The following is a 19397-nucleotide window of genomic DNA, read 5'->3' on the forward strand; positions in this document are numbered from 1 at the left end:
TTCTACTTTGTCATCTACTCTTTGTATTTTATTTCCGGTCCCAGGTGTGGTTAAATCTTTTAGCTCAAAGTCTCGTCTCGCGGGACATGAAATTATCTCTCTGAAAAAGTCCTGTCTTGACCCAGGCTAGCAAGTCTTGTCTCATTCCAGGATTTTTTCTATAACAGAGAGATATAGTGTTGTGATTGGTTCATTTTATACCGTATCTGCTGATGATGTGCACATTAAGCCATAAAGCCCATGCCACATCAAAACAAGTGACCGATCTCTTCAGATAACTGGGCATTTCTTGATCACATGAAGATCCTATATGCTGTTAAGTTCAGCATAATGTCTTCATCTGTTACTAGATGAATATACTGTGATCAAGGTACCAGTTCTTCACACACGCAAACACATACATCATCCACGCTCACTTATATTGAGCCAATTCACACTAAGTAAAGTACTTCCCAGAATAAAACAACTCACAGTAATCAGAGGGTACATTTCTTGTGCACATTGGTAGAGACCATAGAGCTGTGGTGGGCAATGTTAGTCCTGGATGGCTGCAGGGACTTCAGGTTTTTGTTCCAACCCAGTTTCTTAATGAGATGTCAATTATTGCTGATGAAGCACTTCTTGCTCAAGTGACATTTTTCTGCTTCATTTTAGTGGTCTCACTTGTTAAGGTTCCCCACCCTTAACTGCTTCTTTCCGTTTTAAACAGCTGCATTCACTGGCTCCTTATTAGCAATCAGATGGAAATGACAAAGATGCCAGCAGTTCTCCATCCAGCTTGTTCCCATTTACACCTGTGTGGATTCCTCATGCACTATTTGGTTTAATAAAACACTTAAGAGAAAAATATGACAGACTGAAAATGATCTGTTTCAGGGTTCAAATCATTTAGATGATATCATTAGAAAGGAAAACAAGAACCCAACATTGCAGACTAGCAAGCCATAAAATTAAATAAGGTCTGAGATTGGCAAGGATTGGTTTCTAATTAAGCAATTGGGTTGGAATGAAAACCTGCAGCCACTGTGGCCATCCTGGAGCGATATTGCCCACCACTGCCATACAGTATAAACTTAAGTTTGAATTGCTGAAAAAATAGAATTACAAGAGTAGACAAGGTTATAAACTATGACCTTCAAATAAGAATCATGAATCAAGAGTCCTGGCTTTGATTTTGTAGAAGGTACAGAATATGAAAAAGCTTACTGGGACATATAACAACAAGTCTGCTGGTCAAGGCTCTTGAATCAAGATATTAAAAATGATTTCAATTCCTGGATCTCCAACCACATTCAATTCATTTCAGTTTATTTTTGTATAGCACTCTTTAATGAGTGCAGGTGCAGAGTGATATGGCAGGTTCTCAGGTAAAATGCAAAGCCACATAATAATAATCATCATCATCATCAATTATTATTATGATTATTATTATCAACATATGGCTGATCATCTACATTTAGGACAGGGCTTAAAGGCAGGACACCAAACCTGCGGTTCAGGCCAATACTCAAAAGGAGGAGTCTGGGGCCGCATTTCAGGCCAAGAATTAAAATTTCTTGACCGGGACTCCTGACATCCAGAGTACTGCAACCCCAATATACTCACATCAGTGGCCTTCTTCTCAGACAGCTCAAGCTTCTCCTGAGCATCCTTCAGTGCTTCAGAGTATTTGTCCAGCTCATCTTCTGTTCCTTTGAGTTTCTTCTGCAGTCCTATAAGCTCATCCTCTAGCTAGAGAGGCAGAAACGAGAGAAAGAAACAGAAAGACATAAGCAAATGTAAAGTTCAATAAGATCAGAAAGTTAAAACATGAGACAGATGGGAAAACTGGACAGTATACTAACATGTACACGTCCACATAATTATTTTAGCAGTGACGTTTGGCTGTTCCTGTGGTGTTGCAGCCTGCTTGGCTTTTTTGGCTGCTAATTTAAAGAGTTATTTGTTCTGCTAGAACAGCTTAGAAATAGACCCTCACTCATCTCCGTCTATCCATCAAATATATGACATCTTAAATTTATGAATAGGTCAATCTAGTGCCATACATACGTCAATGAAGTGCCTTATAGAGGCTTAGATTTTTTTCTGCAAAGTAGGAATTATGTACAATGGAATAATGGTCAGTTTTATGAAATTCATTAGGAAAAATTAAAAAAATATATATTGGAAATGTCAGTTTATTTAATATGTACATTGACTGTATTTTTATTGAATACATTTCTTCTTCTTCTTTCGGCTGCTCTTGTTAGGGGTCACCACAGCAGATCATCTTGTTTCATATCTATCTATCTATCTATCTATCTATCTATCTATCTATCTATCTATCTATCTATCTATTATATAGTGCCTTTCACATATCTATCTATCTATCTATCTATCTATTATATAATGCCTTCACATATCTATCTATCTATCTATCTATCTATCTATCTATCTATCTATCTATCTATCTATCTATCTTACATAGTATATTTTAATTCTCACTATCTAATGCAGTGACTGCCTAATTTGGTCTGTCAGCCTTAATATAATATAAAATATAATGGACTGATTAATTATAGCTTCAAGGTTGATTGAATGGTCTTTAGTACTGCACACTGTAAAAAATGCAAAATCTAAGGTAATATTTTTAGGTTTATGGTATAACTTTATAGTAAATAACTGTTTTTTCTGTACAACACATTACAATAGAAGTGAATGTTTAACCAGGAAATCCATGCACTGTTATAAATATATCAATCAAATCATCAGAACATTTTCTTATGATCATCTACCAGTACACAGTTTGCATCAGTAAAGTAACAACAACCAATAGCAAACATGTTGTATCATTTATTGTCATATATTGAAGAACAAGTCAATGTTTAAGGAAGTTATGTGCAACACCACCATCCACCATAAATCAGCTTCCATAACTTCAAAAAACCATCAGTGTGTGGGGAAAAATACAATACAATACAATACAATACAATTTATTTTTGTAGAGCCCAAAATCACACAAGAAGTGCCGCAATGGGCTTTAACGGGCCCTGCTTCTTGACATGCCTATCAGACAATCTTGGTGTCACAATCCCTCCTAATCTACTAACAGCTGTGTTTGGTGGGCTCACAGAGGGGCTTAAAGTGGAGAAGAACAAACAAACTGTAATGGCCTTTACTTCACTATTGGCACGTAGACTTGTCTGGCTCAACTGGAAGAATCCTAACTCTCCTATTTAAAGTCAGTGGGTAACTGGTGTTATATACAATTTGAAATTGGAAAAAATCAAATTCTCACTTAGAGGATCCGTACAGAACTTTTTCAAAACCTGGCAGGATCTCATCAATAACATTTTAGATTAAGCTTTTAAAGCACTGAGGAAGCAGATTCTCCCCCCATTTCTTTTTCTTCTCTGTTTATCTTTATTCACTTATTAATTCATCTATCTACTTATTTTTACTTGCTTTAAATTTTACTCTGCTGCCCATGCTCTCTTTCTCAGGGGTGGGGGTTGATTTGTTTTCAATCCTATCTTTGTTAAAATTGATCTATTTGTATGGAATGTTGTGTGATTACAATAAAATCAATAAAATAAAAAAAAAGAAACAAGTCCGCTAACTTTGTTTGTTTTCTTTCCCCGCTGCGCACAGGTATGCAGTTCAACAGGAACAATATGGTAAAAGGGGGTGTGTCCTCATGCAAATATCGTAACTTCGGTATCACTAAAACAGCGCCTTACCGTTATACATTTTACTGTTGTTTACCTTCGCTATTTAACAGTTTTACACTGTAAAATTAACAGCCATTTTTTTAAGTGTAATGTGCAAGTATCTGGCATATTCTGAAGGTATAAAATTATCGACTTTACAGAACTAAAAAATAATGAAATGTATTGTTTAAGATATACAGGTAATTTTTGGTAGAACCTTTTTATCAGAGACAGTATTCTACTTTCACCATTCACTGTATTTTTACTGTTAAATTTATGGACATCTTTTACAGTGTAGGTGTTATTTGACAGCTCCAATGATCCCAAGTTGTTTACGGGAGATGATGTTTCCTACAAGTGTGCCGTGAGGCTCCCTTGAATTTGAGAGCATGCACTGATTACAGCACGTCACCACACGGCAAACCACCCAGACTGAGATCCAAGTGCAGCCGTGCGACACCTCAGCACCACACTGAACAGTGTCAGGTCTTTTTTTACGGTGGCTGGAGTGACAATCCTGCCACCATCCCCTAAGTTTTCCTTGTAGGTTGGAGCACCTGCTTGTAGATTTGCGTCATACCCACGACGGAGCCATTGCAGGATAAGGACCTTGCTCAAGGGCCCAACAGAGTAGAGTCACTTCTGGCGTTTATGGGAATCAAACTGGCAACCTTCCGATTGCTGCCGCAGATCTCTAGCTTCAGACCCGCCACCCTGGCACCACCTTGAATTTGACTAGTGCTTAATTCACTAGGTGAGAGGCTTTGCATATCCAGCAGATTGATTACATGTGAATCAGCTATGATAAGTCTGGACATTTGACTATGTGACACAGAGGTATGTTATTTTCCTAAGCGCATTTTGGTTTAAGTAAATGTGTTGCTATCTTCAGGTGAGGAACATGAGCCAGCTACCCATTTCCAGTGATGGACGAGTCTCAAGACAAAGACAAAGCTGCCTGCAGATTAAGAGTCAATTTCTTTTAGCAGTGCATTCTGGGACTTGTGAATACATTACAGCATGAAAACCACTGGGGTGTGAACCCACAATGAAGTCCAAAATGTACACCGATGAGCCAAAACATTCTGAAGTGAATCTGAATTGAATGATGTTGCCTATCTCGTAACAGTGGAACATGTCAGGGTCATGGATATGTTAGACGGGAAGCCGGCATTTGTTATTTGTAATTGATGTGTTCAATCCAGAAATTATGGGCAAGTTTAAAGACCTGAGTGACTTTGATAAGGGACATATCATTATGGCATTACCAAAACATCAAGGCTTGTGGGGTGCTCCTGGTCCAAGGAAGGAAGGAAAAACCACAAACCATCAACAGGATGTTGGGAGGCCATGACTCATCGATTCGAGAGCTCAATGAAGGCTATACTGTTTAAAATGAACCAGCTGAAGGGCTGCTGTGGCACAAATCCCAGGTTATTTTAATGATGGTTGTAGGAGTAATGTGTCATGACACACAGTTCATCAAGCCCTGTTGTGTATGGGACTGTGTAGCCACAGGCCAGTCATAGTGTCCATGTTTTACCCTTGCCCATTGTTGAAAGCACCCACAATGGGTATGCGTGTGTCAGAACTGGACCTTAGATCAATGGAAGAAGTTCACCTGGTCTAATGCCGTCCTGTTTTCTCTGGCATCATGTGGACAGCTGGCTAGGTGTGCATTATTGTGCCTACAGAAGAGCTGGCCTCAAATGCATGATGGTGGACGGAGTTTAATGCTTTGGGTAATGCTCTGCTACGAAAACCAGGGTCTGGGAATTCATATGGACACTAGTTTGACGTGTGTGACCTAGCTAAACATTGCTGCAGACCAGGTACACCCCTTCTTGGTAACAGTATTCCCTGATGTTAGCGGCATCTTAGTGTGGGTTATACACCCTATGACACTGGACAAACCATTTGGGAATGGCTCGACTAACACGATAAAGAGTTTAAGGTGTTTCCATGGCCACCAAATTCCTACTCAAGTGTCCTGCAAAGCCCGGACTACAGAACATGTTTATATATAGTGTGGCGGTCCATCAGCATTCTGAGAAGTCAGTTGAGATTTGGGATCAGTGTGCTCATGAAGGTGACGGGAGGTGAGATGGGGGGGCTTCTCTCTGTCTCTGAGGGTTTATATAAATTGGCTGACGGGTCAGTCATGAACTTCAAGGCACGACACCTGTCCTCCATGGGGACCCTGCTTAACACACTCAAAGTGCTTAAGCATCTCTGGCAGCTGGGATGGGGACAGCTGGCATTTTCCAAAAAGCTGGCAATCATCACATTATGCAAATACAATTAAATGCTAGTATATAATATTGTTAATATGTTCAAATTTATTAGAGATGTGGAATGGCACAATTTGGAGTCTGTTCGTTCTTCAATGGTTTGTGTATAAATTTTCTGGAGGTGCCTTGCTTTTCCTGCCACATCTCAACAAACTTTGTATTTGGTGAATTAATGACTTTGGATTGTTAGTGTGAGGGTGCCCTGTGATAGACTGGCATCCAATCCAGAACTGCTTACTGCCTTGCACCAGGTCCATGCTTGGGATTAAGTGTGTTCAAACAAATGAGTGAATGCATATTAAAAATAAGTTATTATACTGCACACAGTGGTGCAGTGGTAGCGCTGCTGCCTCGCAGTAAGGAGACCCGGGTTCACTTCCCTTTAGTCCTCCTTCAGCGGAGTTTGCATGTTCTTCCTGTGCCTGCGTGGGTTTCCTCCTGGTGCTCCGGTTTCCTCCCACAGTCCGAAGACATGCAGGTTAGGAGCATTGGCGGCCCTAAATTCTCCCTAGTGTGTGTGTGTGCCCTACGGTGGGCTGGCACCCTGTCCGGGGTTTGTTCCTGCCTTGTGCCCTGTGCTGGCTGGGATTGGCTCCAGCAGACCCCCGTGACCCTGTAGTTAGGATATAGCGGGTTGGAAAATGACTGACTGACTGATAATACCATTCAAGGGCTGTAAGTAAAGATAATGAGTGTATTATTTTAAAGGGCAATACACATTTGAAAAGGAAATGTCTACAGTTCTTATTTCACTTCTCTATAAAATTCCCATCCCAAGAGATGCATTTTTTTCCCACTGTTCTGGAACCATGAAAATCCCCTTCCAGCAGATCTCCATTCCCGTCCTTTATAAAGAGGGGTGCACTGCTGGCCGAACAGCCTCATCGGTTTTTACTATCTGCTGCAGTTTCTTTGATTGTCACAATTTGATTATATCCAATTAGATCTTTGATTTCTTTTTTCTTGTACATAGACAGACCACCACAGGCTGATTGGCAGTGTCTGTGTTTGCAACTTTACAAATCTTTACCTATAATCTGTCAGTCCTCGCATCCGTGCAAATGCCTCCCTATGCACATTGCATACAGAGAAGAGGTTCAGCACCCAACGATGTGGTGTTCCAACAATAACCTTGGCCTTGAACATCACGAAGACCAAGGAGCTCATTGTGAACTTCAGGTAGTCGAAAGGCTGTGGGCACACCAGCACCTTCATCAGTGGGACTGTGATTGAGCACATCTCTACTTACTCTGGGTGTTCACATTTCCAAGGATCTTTTATGGTCTCTCAACACCTCCGCTCTGGTCAAGAAGCACCTTTACTTTCTGAGGAGACTGAGGAATGTCCAGCTGTCTCATCAGACTCTAGTAATCTTCTGTCACTACATCATTGAAAGCATTCTGACCAACTGTATCTCAATATAGTATAGAAACTGCATGCTCTCAGTCTGGATGTCTGTGCAGTGGGTCATGAAAACTGACCAGCACATCATTGGTGCCTGTGATTGAGGACCTCCAGCTCAAACAATGCCTATGAAGGGCATGTACAGTACATCCGGAAAGTATTCACAGCGCATCACTTTTTCCACATTTTGTTATGTTACAGCCTTATTCCAAAATGGATAAAATTCATTTTTTCCTCAGAATTCTACACACAACACCCCATAATGACAATGTGAAAAAAGTTTACTCGAGGTTTTTGCAAATTTATTAAAAATAAAAAAATTGAGAAAGCACATGTACATAAGTATTCACAGCCTTTGCCATGAAGCTCAAAACTGAGCTCAGGTGCATCCTGTTTCCTCTGATCATCCTTGAGATGTTTCTGCAGCTTCATTGGAGTCCACCTGTGGTAAATTCAGTTGATTAGACATGATTTGGAAAGGCACACACCTGTCTATAGAAGGTCCCACAGTTGACAGTTCATGTCAGAGCACAAACCAAGCATGAAGTCAAAGGAATTGTCTGTAGACCTCCGAGACAGGATTGTCTCAAGGCACAAATCTGGGGAAGGTTACAGAAAAATTTCTGCTGCTTTGAAGGTCCCAATGAGCACAGTGGCCTCCATCATCCGTAAGTGGAAGAAGTTCAAAACCACCAGGACTCTTCCTAGAGCTGGCCGGCCATCTAAACTGAGCGATCAGGGGAGAAGGGCCTTAGTCAGGGAGGTGACCAAGAACCCGATGGTCACTCTGTCAGAGCTCCAGAGGTCCTCTGTAGAGAGAGAAGAACCTTCCAGAAGGACAACCATCTCTGCAGCAATCCACCAATCAGGCCTGTATGGTAGAGTGGCCAGACGGAAGCCACTCCTTAGTAAAAGGCACATGGCAGCCCGCCTGGAGTTTGCCAAAAGGCACCTGAAGGACTCTCAGACCATGAAAACAAAATTCTCTGGTCTGATGAGACAAAGATTGAACTCTTTGGTGTGAATGCCAGGCGTCACGTTTGGAGGAAACCAGGCACCGCTCATCACCAGGCCAATACCATCCCTACAGTGAAGCATGGTGGTGGCAGCATCATGCTGTGGGGATGTTTTTCAGCGGCAGGAACTGGGAGACTAGTCAGGATAAAGGGAAAGATGACTGCAGCAATGTACAGAGACATCCTGGATGAAAACCTGCTCCAGAGCGCTTTGACCTCAGACTGGGGCGACAGTTCATCTTTCAGCAGGACAATGACCCTAAGCACACAGCCAAGATATCAAAGGAGTGGCTTCAGGACAACTCTGTGAATGTCCTTGAGTGGCCCAGCCAGAGCCCAGACTTGAATCCGATTGAACATCTCTGGAGAGATCTTAAAATGGCTGTGCACCGACGCTTCCCATCCAACCTGATGGAGCTTGGGAGGTGCTGCAAAGAGGAATGGGCGAAACTGGCAAAAGGATAGGTGTGCCAAGCTTGTGGCATCATATTCAAAAAGGCTTGAGGCTGGAATTGCTGCCAAAGGTGCATCGACAAAGTATTGAGCAAAGGCTGTGAATACTTATGTACATGGGATTTCTCAGTTGTTTTATTTTTAATAAATTTGCAAAAATCTAAAGTAAACTTTTTTCACGTTGTCATTATGGGGTGTTGTGTGTAGAATTCTGAGAAAAAAAATGAATTTAATCCATTTTGGAATAAGGCTGTAACATAACAAAATGTGGAAAAAGTGATGCGCTGTGAATACTTTCCCGATGCACTGTAGCATCCTTGGTGACTCCTTTCACCCCAGCCAAGATCTTTTACATTCTAGGTGGCATACAGGAGCCTACGCACCAGCACCAGGATGTTCAGGAACAACATCTACCCTAAAGCCATTCCTCTGCTGAACTCAAAATCCAAGTGCTAGGCCACCTCACCTTAAAACCATACATGCACACCCTTGGACACTTAATCCTCATGTTTTATTCATATTTCCATAGTTTAATTGTAAATAATCACTTTATATATACTCAACTTACTCCAGCCTGTACAAATCCCTCACTGCTCCATATATTTACCTTTAGTTAATTAATTGCAACTAACTTCTATTTGCACTTCAGGTTAGATGCAAAACTGCATATTGCTATCATGGTACCTGCTTTGTGTTCAATGACAATAAAACTGAATCTAATCTAATACTGAGTAAATATCAGATTCAGACATTTTCAGTCAGTCAGTCAGTCATCGTCCAACCTGCTATATCCTAACACAGGGTCACGGGGGTCTGCTGGAGCCAATCCCAGCCAGTACTGGGCGCAACGGAACAAACCTCGGGCACCGCAGACAGAAATTTTCATCTTCAAATAAAATACAGTCACTGCACTTGGTCAAAATGCTATGCCAATGTCATCTATATTTTTAAACTTCTAACTAAGGCAGGTGACATCATTTTTTAATTAGGTGTGAAACCAAACCTACAACTATTAGATTTTAGTGTTGTTAGGCACTAGTTTCACTTTACACTTCAGTTTTTGTATGACCCTTGTATATCAGAAACATATAATACAGTATATTAAATTAATTATTAAATATTAACACATTGGCGGCATGGTGGTGCAGTGGGTAGCGCTGCTGCCTCACAGTTAGGAGACCCAGGTTCGCTTCCCAGGTCCACCCTGTGTGGAATTTGCATGTTCTCCCCGTGTCTGCGTGGGTTTCCTCCGGGTACTCCGGTTTCCTCACACACTCCAAAGACATGCAGATTAGGTGTATTGGCGATCCTAAATTCTCCCTAGTGTGTGTGTGCCCTGCAGTGGGCTGGCACCCTGCCTGGGATTTGTTTCCTGCTCCAGCAGACCCCCGTGACCCTGTAGTTAGGATATAGCGGGTTGGATAATGGATGGATGGATATTAACACATCGTTATTATATGCTACTTTTCTGCTTTATTATTTCTCTTTTTCTATTTAGCAAATAGTGTTTGCAGTCTGTGCAGCTCTCTGACCCGATCTACAGTGAATGATGCAAAAGAAAAAGAAACTGAAATAAATCAAATGCCAGAAAAGTCTAACCATCCATTTATTTTCTTAACCCGAAGCTGGAGCCTATGTCAGGAACCATCAGACAAAAAGCAGGAACAGTGCCAAGACAGATCGTCAGTCCATCGCAGAGTAAACACACACACACTCACTCGCATATTTGGTGACTAATCTTCAGTCGCCCAGCACTTAACTTTCTGCGCTTCTTGATAGTGACGCCATCGCTCGTGACGTCAGCAGGTATTCCGCGGCTCCAAAGCTCCTTATATGGACTTGTCTGCACTTGCAGGTTACTGCATTCGTAGTTTATCATCACCCAATGTGAGGACTCGCTTCAGAGCGCCGCTTAAGTATGTTTTATTACACGTATGAAATCACATTTAAAATATTAATCTCTTAGCTTAGTTACGTATTCAAAAAGGATATGAATAAGGACCTGAAAATGTGTTCATCTATATGCAAATAAAGAAATATAACGAAATCGCTTTTAACACCTTCATAGCACAGTATGCATAAAAACATCCTCCTCTTGTCTTTATACGATTCGCAAAAACGGAATTATCATTTTTCCGCTTTGGAACCATCCTCATGACAATTTGTTATACTAGTCCAGAAGGACATGGAGGACGTACTCTATCAGTAAGAATGGGACTCTTTATCGATAAACTAAAACAGCAGTTCACATTCCTGTCATACCTACCGAAGACAATGTAAATATTCGTGAGGTCCTTTTGGAATTTTCGCCGACTACTGATAAGTGTACGGGCTGATTGATGGGAGACCAGCGTTTTCCCGACATAAAAGTGCCATTTGTGATAAAGATCGTGATGGAACTCGAAGCAAAAAACGAATATTAAAAGCATCTCAGTGGTAACGGTTTACAGTCATCTTTAATAATAATATTAATAATAATTATAAATCCGTACAGCTAAACGGTGGTATGTTCTTTACGTCTTGTGCATAAATAAAACGTATAATGACATCAATCCATATACTGTACTTACGTACCTACACATTTCACTGTATGTTATACTGTATGCAAGATTGGTACAGTTTGTGCTAATAAAATTTGATTAGATTTGATTTTCTAAGTTAGAACAACCCCATTTTAGGTTGGGGATGCCAGTACGCCGAATACACTTACACACCCGCTCACAGACCCCCTAACTGATGAATATGTGGAGAACGTGCAGATTTCACCGCGATGACATCTTTAGAACGCTGTGCATGTTCACCCTGCTAAGGGCTGACGACCTGTCCGGTTTGGTCAGGCCTTACGCTCAAATGCATGACGGCCGGGATAGGCTCCAGCTTCACCCTAACGCTCTTCTGATTACGTGGGTTTGGAAAATGCTTGGATGGACTGAAGCACCAACGTTAAAAACTGTATTTGTGACAGCTAAACGTGTCTATTTATTGTCAATTAAACAAAGGACTCTTTAAATTAATGTACAGGTATAGGTAACCTTGGGGTTTGAAGTTCAAAATCTATCTATTATATAGTGCCTTTCACATCTATCTATCTATCTATCTATCTATCTATCTATCTATCTATCTATCTATCTATCTATCATATAGTGCCTTTCGTATCTATCTATCTATCTATCTATCTATCTATCTATCTATCTATCTATCTATCTATCTATCATATAGTGCCTTTCATATCTATCTATCTATCTATCTATCTATCTATCTATCTATCTATCTATCTATCTATCTATCTATCTATCATGCCTTCATATCTATCTATCTATCTATCTATCTATCTATCTATCTATCTATCTATCTATCTATCTATCTATCTATCACATAGGGCCTTTTCACATCTGTCTGTCTTTCTGTCTGTCACCAGAGTCCTGGATTAACCATTAAGCAGAATAAGCACATGCTTATGGCACCAAGGGAAGTAAGGGGGTGAGTGGGGGGGCACCACAGAGTTTTTTTTCCCCCTTAGCTATCATGTCCTTAACTCTTTTCAATACCATACTCGAGTTGAACAGAATTTTCTTTATTTTTCTTTTTGGTAATTGTCCTTACCTACTGTGTTTTACTTTAATCCGCATTGTCTAAAAATTGCTTTCTTTGGCATGATGAGAGACTAAAGTTTCAAAGTTTCATTTGAAGGTGTCATCAGATATCTCATTTGTTTCTGCCTCAGCTTCACTTCAGTTGAATGTTCACATAGCTGGCTGGGTCTGGCTAGCGTTTAAGCCATGAACTGATTTGTGTAACAGACCCTTAAGCTCTTTATTCTTTTATTTCTTTATTTCTTGTATTTCTTTTTCACATAAACATCACTTATTTCACCTCCAGCACTTATTAAGTCTTAATGTCTTGTCAGTTAAACAATGGAAGGGCAGAGGAGGCGTCATTACTGGGTTGTCCCAAGGGCATCACTTGGCATTAATCTGGCCCTGCTATACATAGTCATACATGTGCTTTTTATATCCATCCATTTTCTGATTTTGCTTTTTCTAGTGTTCCCTATCCAAGGATCAACAGGTGTAAAGCAGGAGTGAACCTCACACACACACACACACACACACCCTCACCCGCAGCACGGTCCATAACTAACCTCATTTCAGCCTAATGATGCTCCAGTATGTACAAAGGTTTGTGAGTTTAAAGACTTTGTTCTTCTGAAATCCTGCTGTATTTTACGTACTTTATATTTTGCTTGTATGAATGAGCTCCTTTCTTATGTTTCTGAACAATGTGCATCTCCAGACTGGCTGGAGCGTCAAGTCCACTGGGCAGATCGATGTCAGAATACTGAAGCTTCTTCTCGATCAAACCTCACCTGCTTCACTTTTTAATCTGCCCCGAGGCTGCCAAGTGAGGACTTAAACATCAGAGGGAGTCGGACATTTGTTCTTTGGACATTCTGACTAATGTATCAAGTAACCCGAGCCCCCGTTAGTCAGATCTCATTCCCACCGGAGGCGATTTGCTCACATTCAGATTATAGATGTTACTATTATGGTCCTTTTTTAACTAACACACCACAGCCCAAAGTTGTGTAGGTTTTACTATCTGGCAGCTGTAAACTGGTCCCATTAAGAGTGTGTATCAATCAATCAATCAATCAACATTTATTTATATAGCACATTTTCATACAAAAAAATGTAGATGTGTATGTGTGTGTCTGCCATGCTGTGCGCTGATGTCTCAACCAGGCTTGATTCCAGCTTTGCCCCCAATGCTACTGGGACCAACTCCAGTCTCTCTTGTCTCTCTGAACTGGATCAAGTGAGTTTGATGATGGACAGGACAAGCAATGCTATGGCCCACTATAGTTCTAGTTGTCATTTTGTTTAATGACTCGCCTGGCAGGTGCTGTTGGTGTTTTGCACGGTACAGAAAATAAGAAATTTCTGCACCCTAACGAGTAAGCTGGGATATTTCAGTCCTGTCACTTATCATTTAGTTAACAAGTTTAAATAAAAATGAAGGGCAGCTGCTGCAATGTGGCCAGACATGGGGTTAAGTGCTATTGAAATCTGTCTTTTTAATACGTTATTCGACAAATGGCAGATCTTGCTGCTTTATTATGGTCCAGCACCCACGTCTGAACCGATTGTCTTATCCAAGGCAAGTTGCAGAAGAGGTCAACATACTAAAACATCAGTCTAGGGGGACAGTTTGGGAATAAATGTGAAAGGACAAGGTGACAAGGTGGATCATCACAAGTAAAGAGCTCAAGCGACTTACAAATCCTAGGTTATAAAATTCATAGACAGACAGAACCAGAGTGTCTCTAAACGCTTCTTAAACACATTGCGGGAGTCAGGGTTTCGAATGGAGTGGTCCATCTCGTCGCTCATGAAGAGAGTTTGGACCGAGATTTGATGTGGCATCACCAGATGCCATTCATCGGCAGACCTAAGTGGTGGTTGAGATGGAGCAGAGGGCCTCACAAGTGTCTTCATACTTGAGAGGGACTCAAAAAGTAACCGTTTTTTTTTTAAATGGTATATTTCTCAGAACATTTCCAAAAATTAAATCACCCTCAAAATACGCTCCCTGAGATGCAATACACTTGTCCACCCACTATTTTCCATTCTTCATAACTCTTGCAAAGTGAGAGCCTTCAGTGCCTCCGTCGTTTGCTTCTTAACCTCCTCTACAACCTAAAAAATGCTTTCCTTTAAGGTCCCTCTTTGTTCTTGGAAATAAGAAAAAAATCACAGGGTGCAAGGTCCAGGGAGTGGGGGGGGAAGTTGGAAACCACTGTCATCCCATTTCTCGTGAGAAACTGCCGCACGCTCAATACTTTGTTTATTGTGTTGTCGTGATGGAGAAGCCACTCGCCTGGTTGACCAAAATTCAGGCTGTTTTCTCCAGAAAGAAAAATTCTCATTATTTTTGGGTCCCCCCTCGTATATAATTGGCTGACCCATCAACTACTCTGTAAATAAGAGTCAGGGTTTTGAACTTAATGCGTGCTACTATAGGGAGATAGTGGAATGACCCCTAAAGATGACTGGCATGTGCCCATCAAGGCTGGCAGAACAACAGATACACCCACTGCATTTTGCTTTAGGAATTTCAACCCCTGCCCTCCTATTTTAGAATTTACAGCTCCTAAAAATGACCAACGCATGCCATCTCTGGTCTAAGGAACGTCGCCTTTAATGAAGCTGAAAAGGGTTTCTTGATTGGTTTTATTTCACTTAGCACTTTTCATAATCTTACCATCCCACTTGAGGTTGGCGCCTACCGTGCACCTGATGCTGCTGGGATGGGATCGCTCTAATCAGATTATGCAGGTTGGAAAATGGATGAGCCCTTCATGATGGGTAGCTCAGTGGTTAGGATTGCCACCTCAACGCTCCGGTGAGTTGGGTTCCAGTTTTGGCCCAGGCACTTGTTATAAAGGACGATTGAACAATCCAGATGAGACCAGCCCAACAAAGCTCACCATTCCTATCCACCTAATTTCTCCAAAATGACATCAAGTTGAGTGTCGAAGTTTCCTAACATCCTACTCTCTACTGATTTATCTGATGCGTCTCTGCTTCTCTGTGTGGTGGAAAACGTTCTGACATTTGTACGAAATCTGCCCTTAACACGTTTTCAGCTGTGACTGTGTGTTCTCGTGAACTCATTTGAAGGTAACAGATGGGTTCCACTGGACTAGTTCCTTTCATAATTTTAACAGCTTCCATCATGTCACTTTTTAATCGCCGCTTGCTTAAACTGAAAAGATTCAACTCCTTCAGTCTCTCTTCATAACTCATACCCCCTATTAATCAGCCTAGTCGCTCTCCTCTTGACTTTCTCCAGCACTGATACGTCTTTTTTGTAATACGGAGACCAAACCTGTACACAGGACTCCAGGTGAGGCCTCATTAGTGTGTTTTATAACTTAAGTATAGCTTCCCTTGACTTGTACTCCAAACGTCCAGGGGGCTGCATAGCCTCACATCCCATTAGCCTCCTTAATGGCGTCCATACCCGGTCTAGATGTGTATAGTGATCAGTCCAGCCACACTCGGGTCCTTCTCATAAGGTGTACTTCCATGTTTTAGACCTTTTATTGTGTATTTCTATATGGTGTTTACCTTTCTTTCCTCTGTCCATGTGTTTTTTATCTCCAGATACTCCTTCCCACATCTCAGCAGGTTATGTTAACTGGTTATTTTAAACTGGTCCATAATGAGATGGTGATGGTTGGGCACAGTGCTGGATCCCCACAACTCTGACTTGAAAAATGGATGGATACAGTACATGCGGGCAAAGTCTTGGAGTAACTAAGGGACTGAACTGTAAACCAAAATTCTGCTCAGGTTGACCCCGAGCAAGTCACTTAAGCTGCCTAAGCTCCAACTGCAAGAAATATATGGATCTTTACACTGGGATGGCACTTTCTTTGTACAAGGGCACAATATAAAATAAAACACGATTGATTGATGAATAGATGTTTGCCTCCAAATTGTTTAAACCAGCTCCCGTTCACAGGGCCCAGGTGCCCAACTTGCAGATTTAGGCATTATAGGGCAACCAGCTGTAGATGGGGCACCATGCATGCATGTGCGATTGATTGACCACCCTACGTTGGTCCACTGCACATTGGTGTGCCCTACAATAAGGTGGCATCCCATGCTGAGTGAAATAAAAGTTGATCGATTGAGAGATGAAAGATTTACACCTCCTTCATTTTTCCCACCCTACTTAATTAGCTCAGGGTTACAGAGAGGATGGCGCTCATCCTGACAGCGCTGGCCACAAGGCAGGAACCAACCCCAGATGGGACACCCATGGATATGTACATGCAAGTTTATTTGATGACCCTATGTTTTGCATAAAATGGCATCCCATTTAGTTTTGGTTCCTGCCATAGAAAGGGACTGCATTGATAAAAAGATGGATGCCTCCTTCGTTTTCAAGCTATTTAATGTCCCTATATTGTGCTTGAGGTGGCATCCCATCCGGCGTTGGTTCCTGACGTAGAAAGGGACTACACTGCATAAAAGTTGACTGATTGATAATTAGATGGACGCTTCCTTCAACGTTACAACCTATGTAACTAGCTCAGGGTCACAGAGAGGATGGCGCTCATCCAGACTGCTGTGGGCACAAGGGATAAACCATCTCCAGATGGGGCACCCATGGATGTATTCATGCTAGGTTATTTGACAACCCTATATTGTGGCAATCCCATCCAGCATTGGTTACTGCCATAGAAAGGGAGTACATTAAACAAACGTTACATGATTGATGAATAGATAGATGTCTCTTCCATTTTCAAGTTATCTGACGACCCTACATTGTGCATAAGGTGGCATCCCATCCAGCGTTGGTTCCTGCTGTAGCAAGGCACAGCACTGAATAAAGGTTGGCTGATTAACGAATAGAGGGGCACCTCCTTCATTTCCAGTCAATTTGATGACCCTGCATTGTGCATAAGGTGGCATCCCATCAAGGGCTGATTTCTGCCATGCCAAGGGACTACATAACAGTAAAGTTGATGGATTCATGAAACGATGGATGCCTCCTTCATTATTTCAACCTGCTTAACTAGCTAGCTCAGGGTTACAAAGAGGATGGAGCTCATCATCCAGATACCACTGAGCACAAGGCAGGAACCAACTCCAGATGGGGCACCGGTGAATGTACGTATGAAAAGTTATTTGACAACCTTACATTATGCATTAGTATGACCTGCAATAAGGTGGCATCCCAGTCAGGATTGGTACATAACATAAAATTTGATCAATTGACGAATTTGAGGGACACCTCTTTCCTTTTTCCAAACTGCTTAGCTAGATCAGGATCACTGGAGCTGGTACCCATCCTGGCATCACTGGGCATAAATTAGCAATAAGTTAACTGATCATAATGCATTGCCCTGCAATAAACCGGTATCCCATTTAACAGCACTGGGCATAACCCCAAATTGGACACCCATGGATGTATGCATGCCAGGTTATTTGACAACTCTACATTGTGGCATCCCATCCAGTGTTGGGTCCTGCCGTAGAAAGGGACAACACACAATAAAAGTTGAATGATTGATGAATATGTGGATGGCTCCTTCTTTATTTCCAGTCTATTTGACGACCTTACATTGTGCATGAGGTGGCATCCCATCCAGGGCTGCTTTTTGCCATACAAAGGGACCACATAACAGTAAAGTTAATCCACAATCTTAAAGCTTTAAAGGCAAGAACCAGCTCCAGATGGGGCACCTGTGAATGTACGGGTGTGTTATTTGATGACTTTACATTATGCATAAGTATGACCTGCAATAAGGTGGCATCCCATTCAGGCTTGGTACATAACATAAAATTTGATCAGTTGAAGAATTTGAAGGACACCTCATTCCTTTTTCCAACCTGCTTAGCTGGTACCCATCCTGGTATCATTGGGCACAAATTAACAACCAACCCCAGATGGGGCATGTTAATTGAACTGATTATAATGCATTGGTTTCATTAGGGTGCCCTGTAATAAGCTGCCATCCCATTTTAGACTGGGTCTTGCCATGTGTCTAATGTTGCCCTAACATAATGAAGGGATGAATGGACCTTAATAAAAATTACATACCACCTCACCTTAACTTGTATGCCACTCTTAAGCCCTACCTCACTCCTCATCTTTTAGTGCCCTGACCCCCGGCTCTCTGCTTCAGCCTGGCCAGACTCACCTGCTTGCACTTGTCCTCTGCAGCCTTCTTGTCAGACTCGGCCTGCTCAGCCCGGTCGATGGCGTTCTCCTTGTCCAGCTTGAGCATCTGCATCTTCTTCTTGATGGCTTCCATGGCTGGTGGTTGGTGGCAGGTAGAGCTCCCAGAGAAAATAAGGAAACAAAAAAAATGAGGTGGCTTCTCAAGTCAAGATGCTCCAACTGGTCAGCCCAAGGAGGCAACGGTCAGGAAGGACGAGAGCAGACGCTGAGCGAGAGAGTGAGAGAGGGAGGGAGGGCGAACGAAGTCTGAGACCCGAGGCAGCTTCAAATAGCTTTAACCTCCTACTAAACCTGACTGGAGGTTTTGGAGACGGCCCAGGTCCCTGGTGGCCCCCCTACATCTTTCATTTAAAGCCTTTCTAAGGAATGGCTTGGACTGGATTCCCTGCTGCCCGCAGCCAATCTCCTTATTTGGATCGTTGCGTTTTTCTTCAAGGCAACCACAAAAAAAAAAAAAGAAAAAAAAAGAATCTTGTTTCCATTTTTAACCCTCTGTCAGAAGATAAAGCACTCAACTTGCAGGGTGAGTGTGTGTGTGTGTGTCAGTCTGGGGGTCTGGCAGTGCACTTTGCTTCTTGATGTGTGAGAATCCATCAAGGGCACATTTGGAGAACCTGGCAGGCATGGCAGTCATTTTGTACGGTATTTGTGGCTGAAGCCCTGGTGGATACAAAAGGGGCACCGTCCAAGGGAAAGAAGGATATTTATTCAGGTTTCCCTTTTCAAATAAGGGGTCCCGTCTAACAAGCATAGTCATCTGTTAGCACTCAGATTGTGCAGAAAAAAAA

At 41.9% G+C, this 19397-nt stretch overlaps 1 protein-coding gene across 2 annotated transcripts in view; it reads right to left on the bottom strand.

The window, feature by feature from the left end:
- Nucleotides 1-18942, bottom strand: part of tpm4a (tropomyosin 4a) — a 62169-nt gene extending 43227 nt beyond the window's left edge. Inside the window, exons 1-2 of one of the 2 annotated variants that reach the window (XM_039767000.1) lie at nucleotides 18569-18942; nucleotides 1606-1731 (exon numbers count right to left, since the gene is read on the bottom strand). In XM_039767000.1, coding sequence (XP_039622934.1) covers nucleotides 1606-1731; nucleotides 18569-18682 — 240 coding nt within the window. In that variant the 5' untranslated portion in view covers nucleotides 18683-18942. The remainder of the gene's footprint in view (nucleotides 1-1605; nucleotides 1732-18568) is intronic. The other variant, XM_039766999.1, reaches the window with a different exon arrangement.
- Between the last annotated feature and the right edge of the window lie 455 nt (nucleotides 18943-19397).

Source organism: Polypterus senegalus, chromosome 10 (genome assembly GCF_016835505.1).
Source record: "Polypterus senegalus isolate Bchr_013 chromosome 10, ASM1683550v1, whole genome shotgun sequence".
Taxonomy (NCBI): domain Eukaryota; kingdom Metazoa; phylum Chordata; class Cladistia; order Polypteriformes; family Polypteridae; genus Polypterus; species Polypterus senegalus.